The sequence below is a fragment of the Oncorhynchus kisutch genome, linkage group LG13 (genome assembly GCF_002021735.2).
Source record: "Oncorhynchus kisutch isolate 150728-3 linkage group LG13, Okis_V2, whole genome shotgun sequence".
NCBI classification, from domain to species: Eukaryota; Metazoa; Chordata; class Actinopteri; order Salmoniformes; family Salmonidae; genus Oncorhynchus; species Oncorhynchus kisutch.
Genome location: NC_034186.2, coordinates 54,452,509 through 54,462,337, shown reverse-complemented (window position 1 = coordinate 54,462,337; position 9,829 = coordinate 54,452,509). Strand labels below are relative to the sequence as shown.

The 9,829-nt window shown below is 41.7% G+C and overlaps 1 protein-coding gene across 1 annotated transcript; it reads left to right on the top strand.

Annotated features, from left to right (window-relative positions):
- Positions 1–26: 26 nt before the first annotated feature.
- Positions 27–9,366, top strand: LOC109902170 (nuclear inhibitor of protein phosphatase 1-like). The gene is made up of 7 exons (XM_020498298.2): positions 27–161; positions 366–426; positions 1,188–1,341; positions 1,546–1,772; positions 2,036–2,180; positions 5,875–5,939; positions 6,120–9,366. The coding sequence occupies exons 1-7, from the start codon at positions 58–60 to the stop codon at positions 6,471–6,473; spliced, it is 1,110 nt and encodes a 369-aa protein (XP_020353887.2). The 5' UTR covers positions 27–57; the 3' UTR covers positions 6,474–9,366.
- The last annotated feature ends 463 nt before the right edge of the window (positions 9,367–9,829 follow it).

Genomic DNA, 9,829 nt, shown 5'->3' with positions numbered 1-9,829 from the left:
CAGCGACAGAGAGATTTTGCTGTCAAGGTGTTTAACCCCACAAAACTACAATTCCCAATGCAAGGGAGCATTTTACCCAGCGGGTTTGTGAATGGAGAATCATGCAAGATGGCGACTAATGCAACTGCTACAAACTTACCATCTTTTGATTGTCCAACATGGTGAGAAAATGCATTTACCGGTATATTTACGTTGTACAAAGACATCAAGTGCATGCAAAATCACAAAACAGCATTACTTTTTAAAATGTTGTAGCTAGAAACGTATGTATTCCTTTTAGCCACGTCTTATTAGCTAACATATGCTAGCTAGCTGATTCATTTCATTGAATGGTGTGCTTAGCTTTTGGTCATTGTTGTTTTCAGGGCAGGCAAGCCCCCTCCAGGACTCCATTTGGACGTGATGAAAGGTGACAAAATGGTCGAGGTAAGAGCTTAGGGCTTCTGTGGCGAACATTTGAACCGCCTATCTGTATTATCTGCACAAGGCTAGATATTCTGTATGGTTCCTTAGAATGTGGCTATTATCTTGCATAATACATCAGTCATTACGGAGCTGATGGGTTTACTTACTTTCTATACTAACCAACTGTACCAGCTCTATCAAAAGCTGTGATAGAGAACCATAGGATGTAGTCCTACGTGATGTAGTTTACCTATAAATGTCTATTAGTATAGACTGTCTACTTCAATATACAATATAGGCTACTTCAGTCTGTATACTTCAATATAGGTAGCTAGGTGTCATGGTGTACTTAACTAAATAAACAAATTGATCATACATGCATGCACCAGATACGGACACTACTGTCCTCAGCCCAGTGCATCCTGGTGCCTGAGTTCCGTGACTGTTGGGTTTTAAGAAAGGTGCCACAGAAACATCAGTCCTGATATTTAAGCTCAGGAGTGCACTCTTGATTTATTGCTCAGAGGCACAGGGCTTTAAACTGTCTTACAGCTGGCAAGGATATCATTCAATGTTATCAGTGTTGTTAGCCTGAGTGTCTGTTTAGGATCTTTTGCCAACTCCTTATGGAATTGTCATGCTAAAACAGCTTGGCGTGAGAATGAGTGACGAGGAGTTGTCAAGAAAGCAGAACTATATCTGGGACCAGCAGGCTATGATGTTGTGACGTAAGAAAATACATGTATTGCCCAATCTGTTGTTATGATGATGAATCCTTGAAGAAACTGATCATTGACGAGAAGAAGTACTACTTATTCGGGAGGAACCCGGACATGTGTGATTTCACCATCGACCACCAGTCATGTTCACGCGTGCATGCTGCCCTGGTCTACCACAAGCACCTGAAGAGGGTGTTCCTTATCGATAACAACAGCAGTAAGTGAACTGTCGTGTACATCAGTCTGTAAAATAGTTTATCTTACCTCAGCTAGTAAAAAGTACTCAAAATGTAACAGTTGCATTGCCTTAGAGGAGTGCACTGTCGAATAAAGGCTGTGCAACTATTACTCTTCACTTACTTTTTCTAAATTACATCCGTACATGACATGTGGACTTGAAGTTTGTAAATTACATTCTCAGCGCATGGTACCTTCCTGGGACACATCCGCCTGGAGCCCAATAAGCCTCAGCAGGTCCCCATAGACTCCACCATGTCGTTTGGGGCGTCCACGCGAGCCTACACCATCCGGGAGAAACCTCAGAGCCAGCAAGGAACCAACTCCGCCACGGGGGACAGCAAGGCCGGAGATGACGAGGAGGGGTCTAAGGGTCTCTTAGGGTTACCAGAGGAGGAGACCGAGCTAGAGGTGTGTCTGTGTGTCTTCTGTAGTTGTCTACTTGGGCATTTGTCTGGACATGCTGGTAAGGAGGGAGTGTACTATTACCACAGTAGCTAAAGATAACTCAGGATGTCCCGCTTTACATAGTTTATCTTTTGTTCTGTCAGTGTCTTTAGTGTTTATTTTTTATTTTTAGCTCTCTCTGTTTCCAATTCCGTGTGTTTAGTGTTAACTTTGTTTTACTTCTCCTTTCCCAAACATTTATCCATCCCCTGTCTGGGCTCTGACAGAACCTGACGGAGTTCAACACGGCCCACAACAAGCGCATTTCCACCCTGACCATCGAGGAGGGCAACCTAGATATCCAGAGACCCAAGAGGAAGAGGCGGAACTCAAGAGTCACCTTCAACGAGGACGATGAGGTCATCAACCCGGGTAAGCTCTCTCTTCAACTCCATTGGCCTAGCACCAGTACCCCATTGCTGTTGAAGTATTGGTTCTTTATCTGTAGTTGAGGAAAAGTGTTTCTGTGCCTGTCTTCAAATTTTACAGTGTCTAAGACTTTTTAAAATGTTATGATTTAAAAGAAAATACTGGTCCTAGATTAACACTCTTACTCTGAGAGTCTTTGTGAACATGGGCCCTGATTTACAGTACCAGTCAAAAGTTTGGACACCTACTCATTCAAGGGCATTCTCTCAACCAGCTTCACCTGGAATGCTTTTCCAACAGTCTTGAAGTAGTTCCCACATATGCTGAAAACTTGTTGGCTGCTTTTCCTTCACTCTGCGGTTCAACTCATCCCAATCCATCTCAATTAGGTTGAGGTTGGGTGATTGTGGAGGCCAGGTCATCTGATGCAGCACTCTATCACTCTCCTTCTTCGTCAAATATCCCTTACACAGCCTGGAGGTGTATTGGGTCATTGTCCCGTTGAATAACAAATGATAGTCCCACTAAGTGCAAACCAGATGAGAGGGGGTATCGCTGCAGAATTCTAAATAAATCACTGACAGTGTCACCAGGAAAGCACCCCCATGCCATTCACACTACCACCTCCATGCTTCACGGTGGGAACCACACATGTGGAGATCGTCCGTTCACCTACTCTGCATCTCACAAAGACAGCGGTTGGAACCAAACATCTCCAATTTGGACTACAGACAAAAGGACAGATTTCCACCGGTCTAATGTCCGTTGTTTGTGTTTCTTGGCCCAAGCAAGTCTCTTCTTCTTATTATTGGTGTCCTTTAGTAGTGCGTTCTTAGCAGCAATTGGACCATGAAGGCCTGATTCATGCAGTCTCCTCTGAACAGTTGATGTTGAGATGTGTCGGTTACTTGAAAGCATTTATTTGGTCTGCAATTTCTGAGGCTGGTAACTCTGAAGAATTTATAATCTGCAGAAGAGGTAATTCTGGGTCTTCCTTTCCTGTGGCGGTCCTCATGAGAGCCAGTTGCATCATAGCGCTTGATGGTTTTTGTGACTGCACTTGAAGACACTTTTAAAGTTCTTGACATTTTCTGAATTGACTGACCCTCATGTCTTAGTAATGGACTGTCGTTTCTCTTTGCATATTGGAGTTGTTCTTGCCATAATATGGACTTGGTCTTTTACCAAATAGGGCTATCTTCTGTATACCACCCCTACCTTGCCATAACACAACTGATTGGCTCAAATGCATTAAGAATGAAAGAAATTCCACAAATGATCTTTTAACACCTGTTAATTGAAATGCATTGCATTTCATGAAACCTCATGAAACTGGTTGAGAGGATGCCAAGAGTGTGCAAAACTGTCATCAAGGCAAAGGGTGGCAACTTTGAAGAATCTCAAATATAAAATATATTTTGATTTGTTTAACACTTTTTTGGTTACTACATAATTCCATTTGTTATTTCATAGTTTTGATTGATTCACTATTATTCTACAATACAGTATAAATAAAGAAAAACCCTTGAATGAGTAGGTGTGTCAACTTTTGACTGGTAATGTAAGTATTTACATAAACTGAGGCCATCAGACTGTTAAACAGCCATCACTAAACTTAGAGAGGCTGCTGCCAACATACAGACTTAAATCACTGGCCACTTAAATAAATGGATTTAATAAAGGTACCACTAGTCACTTTAAATAATGCCACTTTAATAATGTTTACATATCCTACATTACTCATCTCATATGTATATACTGTATTTTAAACCATCTATTGCATCTTGCCTATCCTGCACTGCCATCGCGCATCCATGTATTTATATGTACAGTTGAAGTCGGAGGTTTACATACACCTTAGCCAAATACATTTAATCTCAGTTTTTCACAATTCCTGACATTTAATCCTAGTAAAAATTCCCTGTTTTAGGTCAGTTAGGATCACCACTTTATTTTTAGAATGTGAAATGTAATAGAGAATAATAATAATAATAATAATAATAATAATAATAGTAATTTATTTCAGCTTTTATTTCTTTCATCGCATTCCCAGTGGGTCAGAAGTTTACATACACTCAATTAGTATTTGGTAGCATAGCCTTTAAATTGTTTAAAGGCTAACGTTTCGGGTAGCCTTCCACAATAAGTTTGGTGAATTTTGGCCCATTCCTCCTGACAGAGCCGGTGTAACTGAGTCAGGTTTGTAGGCCTCCTTACTCGCACACGCTTTTTCAGTTCTGCCCACATTTTCTGTAGGATTGAGGTCAAGGCTTTGTGATGGCCACTCGAATACCTTGACTTTGTTGTCCTTAAGCCATTTTGCCACATCTTTGGAAGTATGCTTGGGGTCAATGTCCATTTGGAAAACCCATTTGTGACCAAGCTTAAACCTCCTGACTGATGTCTTGAGATGTTGCTTCAATATATCCACATAATTTTCCTGCCTCATGATGCCATCTATTTTGTGAAGTGCACCAGTCCCTCCTGCCGCAAAGCACCCCCACAACATGATGCTGCCATCTCCGTGCTTCATGGTTTGGATGGTGTTCTTCGGCTTGGAAGCCTCCCCCTTTTTCTTCCAAACATAACGATAGTCATTATGGCCAAACAGTTATTTTTGTTTCATCAGACCAGAGGACATTTCTCCAAAAAGTACAATCTTTGTCCCCATGTCTAGTTGCAAACCATAGTCTGGCATTTTTATGGCGGTTTTGGAGCAGTAGCTTCTTCCCAGCTGAGCGGCCTTTCAGGTTATGTCGATATAGGACTCGTTTTACTGTGGTCCTTTGCTGCTGTTCTGGGATTGATTTGCACTTTTCAAACCAAAGTACAATAATCACTAGGAGACAGAACGTGTCTTCTTCCTGAGCGGTATGACGGCCGCGTGGTCCCATGATTTTTATACGTGCGTACTATTGTTTGTACAGATGAACGTGGTACCTTCAGGCGTTTGGAAATTGCTCCCAAGGATGAACCAGACTTGTGGAGGACTGAAATTTTCTTTCTGAGGTCTTGGATGATTTCTTTTGATTTTTCCCATGTCAGAAAAGAGGCACTGAGTTTGAAGGTAGGCCTTGAAGTACATTCACAGGTACACCTTCAATTGACTCAAATGATGTCAATTAGCCTATAAGAAGCTTCTAAAGCCATGACATTTTCTGGAATATTCCAAGCTGTTTAAAGACACAGTCAACTTAGTGTATGTAGACTTCTGACCCATTGGAATTGTGATTAAGTGAAATAATATGTCTGTAAACAATTGTTGGAAAAAAGACTTGTGTCATGCACAAAGATGTCCTAACCGACTTGCCAAAACTATAGTTTGTTAACAAGAAATTTGTGGAGTGTTTGGAAAACAAGTTTTAATGACTTGAACCTAAGTGTATGTAAACTTCCGACTTCAACTGTACATATTCTTATTCCATCCCCTTACATTGTGTGTGTGTGTGTGTGTGTGTGTGTGTGTGTAACGTAGTCGTTGTGAATTTGTTAGATTACTTGTTCGATATTACTGCACTGTCGGATCTAGAAGCACAAGCATTTCACTACCCTCGCATTACATCTGCTAACCATGTGTATGTGACCAATAAAATTTGATTTGGTTGGGTGAAAATAATGAAGTGTGTGTGTACCAATCTAAACCTGTTGCTTCACTCGTAATGCATGCGGTAACTCGGTACTTCTTGAAACATTACAGAGGACATTGACCCCTCAGTGGGGCGCTTCAGGAACATGGTGCAGACTGCTGTCGTCCCTATAAAGGTAAGCCTGGGTTATATCCATAGTAAGCCGCTAAAGTGCATTGATTGCCTGAGGTGTCAATATCTTTTTGTACAATCACGTTGCGATTTAAGGAAGCCTATGATTAAGAAAATTGCAATGTAATCCCAGAAACAGCCTACAGATGAGTTGCTACTCAATATTTTGTCATTTCCACTCTAGAAACAGAAAATGGAGAGGCACGGCTCACTTAGTATGGATGACGTTGTGACGAGGCGCATCCACAACTACACCTTCGGCGGCGGCCTTTACGGGGACCTGCCACCCACTAGCCACGAGGGCCACCCTACCGGGCCCCCGAGCGGAGCCACTATTCTGGGCGGTCTCCCTCTGCCCTTCCCCAACCCGGCCCCAGAGGTGAACCTGGCCCCGGACGCCCCCCAGCCACCTGTCACCCTCAACCCTGTCCCCGTCACAGGCCCCTATCCCTCCGAGGTCCTCAACGAGCCCCGCAAGAAAAAGTATGCCAAAGAGGCATGGCCAGGCAAGAAGCCCACCCCCTCCCTACTAATCTAACCCTCTCCCTACACTACGGCTCTTTCTCAATTCGTCTTTCCTCTATTCCTTGTGTCCTCTCTCATGCATTGGAGAAGATCCAAGGTGTTTCCTCTTGGATCTTTTCCAATGTATTTTGAGTCTGAGGCGAGAGGACACGAAGAATCCAGGAAAGACAAATTGGGAAAGAGCCTATGTGGTGGAGACAGGGCTGACTCTCAGGGTATGGGCGGAGACATCAGGGACCATGACCCGTTGGAGGCGGATCAATTTTACTTATAAAACTGTTTTCGGGATTTTATAGTTTTGTCAATGTTTTCTACGTTACTTCCTCGTTCTCCTAAAGATTATCCCAAAGACTTCAGTAGTACATTCCATGAAGACAGAAACACCACTCCTTCGGGAGCTGAATGTTTGATGCGTTTTACAAATTAAGTCATATATATAAAAAATAAAAGGCAGTTCTTGGCAGACCAAGTCAGTTGGTCAAGTAAGAGTAACTTGTGGCATAAATGGCCGTGGTATATTATCTCTAATTGATAGTCGGGCATCGAAGCGGATGTAACTTAGGAAAACAGCCCTTATGTTGGAAACAAACATTATGTTCTCATCCAGATTCACATGTATTTATTTTCCAAGCTACAGCGCAAGTATTACAGGAGGTTTTTAAAGGACCTGCTCCGTGTTATCATTTTTACCATGGAATAAAACGTTGCGATACTGGTATCATCACAGCCTAATCGTTATATGGTTGGTCACTGTGAGTTCCATATTACTATCTCCACTTCCTTCTATACGGTCTCAGTATTGGTTTGAAGTTGTGCGTAGTATTTTTGCTCACTGTAAACATGAGCATTCGTAAAGTATTCAGGCCCCTTGACTTTCCACATTTTGATACGTTAGTCTTATTCTAAAATGGGTGATTTTTTTATTTTCTTATCAATCTAAACAAAAAACCCATGACAAAGCAAAAACGGGTTTTTAGAAATTTTAGCAGAGTTAAAAATAAAAGGCTGAAATCACATTTACATAAGTATTCAGACCCTTTGAAGCACATTTGGCAGTGATTACAGCCTCAACTTCTTGGGTATGACGCTACAAGCTTGGCAGACCTGTATTTGGGGAGTTTCTCCCATTCTTTTCGGCAGATCCTCTCAAGGTATGTCAGGTTAGATGGGGAGCTTCGACGCACAGCCATTTTCAGGTCTCCAGAGACGTTAGATCGGGTTCACGTCTGGGCTCTTGCTAGGCTCTTGTCCCGAAGCCTCTCCTGCATTGTCTTGGCTGTTTGCTTAGGGTCATTGTCCTGTTGGAAGGTGAACCTTTGCCCCAGTCAGAGGTCCTGGGTGCTTTGGAGCAGATTTTCATCAAGGATCTCTCTGTACTTTGCTGCGTTCATCTTTCCCTCAATCCTGACTAGTCTTCCAGTCCCTGCTGCTGAATAACATCCCCACAGCATGATGCTGCCACAACTATTCTTCGCCGTAGGGATGGTGCCAGGTTTCTTCCAGACGTGACGCTTGACATTCAGGCCAAATAGTTCAATCTTGGCTTCATCAGACAAGAGAATCTTATTTCTCATGGTCTGAGAGTCGTGCCTTTTACTGAGGAGTGGCTTCCGCCTGCTGAGATGGTTTTCCTTCTGGGAGATTCTCCCATCTCTAAAGAGGAACTCCCATTGGGTTCTTGGCCAGCTCTAGGAAAAGTCTTGGCGGTTCCTAACTTCACTGTGTTCTTGGGGACCTTCAGTCCTGCAGACATTTTTTGGTGTTCCTCAACACAATCCTGTCTCGGTCTTTCTTCGACCTCATGGCTTGGTTTTTACTCTGAAATGCAATGTCAACTGTGGGACCTTTTTATATAGACAGGTGTTTTTGTGCCTTTCCAAGTCATGTCCAATCAGTTGAATTTACCACAGGTGGACTCCAATCAAGTTGTAGAAACATCTCAAAGATGGTCAATGGAAACAGGATGCATTTGTGCTCAATTTAGAGTCTCATAGCAAAGGGTCTGAATACTTATGTAAATAAGGTCAAACTGTTTTTGCCTTGTCATTATGGGGTATTGTGTGTAGATTAAGGAATGTTTTAAATTGAATCCTTTCTAGAATATTGCTTTAACATAACACTGGAAAAAGTAGAGTCTGAATACTTTCCAAATGCACTGTACATTTTTTTTAATATCTATTTGTAAAATAGATACAAGATGGATTATTATAGGAATTGACATAAGCAGTTCAAAGTTTCTGAAAAATGTCATTTTCTAAAGACGGAATAGGACTGTAAGGTTTATATTTTTACACTTCTATCAAGATGAGTGCCGTGAGGAGAGAATGTTATGTTTAATCGGTTTACATTCACAATCAATATCAGTAATAAAATAAACGTTAATAGACTGCACAGAGTGTTTTTAAATGCTGTCAGCCCGTTATCAAAAAGATATCGGTGTGACCTGTGAGTTGCAACTCTGCCTGAATGTTAGTCGGTCCTCTAGATGGCGATATGTACATTGTTAATTTGCCTGATCTGAGCCACCGGTCACATGAAATAAAAGGTGGTAAGGTTCTAAGTTGGTGCTATTTGCTGTTGATTATTGTTTTGCAGGCCTTTGAAATTATTCATTTTTAAATATGGTACACATGGTCTTGCATCACAGCCATAAAAGGGCTCTCAAAATTGAGCTTCTTGATGTTCAAAGAACTGCGTTAGTTTTCACACCAGCCAAATAAATTCTTAGATTGCCCCCTTTACTGGTTAAGTAAACATAACTCAAATATAACAATCTTGCAAAAGCCATGCTATTTGTATCAACTTTGTACAGACACGTGTGCCCAGACCTTTTGTCCCTCTTGGCTGATGATTGCTTTTTTTATTCACATAATACACTGTAAATAAAAACTGAATTTTGTCACAAACGTCTTTATGTACGGTTTATAGAGTAGTATCATTTTTACGCGGTAGTAGGCCTATATCTTCAAACGCCACGATTTAAATGGGGATTTTGTCTTATTTTTTTGCATTCCAAGGATAGTAGCCATCTCAGTATCTACCAGCAGATTGCATGAAGTGTTTGGCCTGGTACAGAATATTCCATAAACAAACATTGACCAGGCAGACTCATTTGTGAGGACTTTGAAAACAGCCATCGGTGTTGGTCAGAGCATGCCAGTCTTTCAGCCCAAACAGCACTTAATGTTTCTCAATCCATCAGCTGGAAGATGCCCATCTAGTGGTTCAGACTTCTTTACATACTCATGGCGACACCATAGCAGGGTTGGGGTCAATTCCATTTCAAATCCAGTCAATTCAGAAAGTAAACCAAATTCCTCATTGAAGAGAATTGGAATTTCAGTGCACATCCTGAATTGACTGGAATTG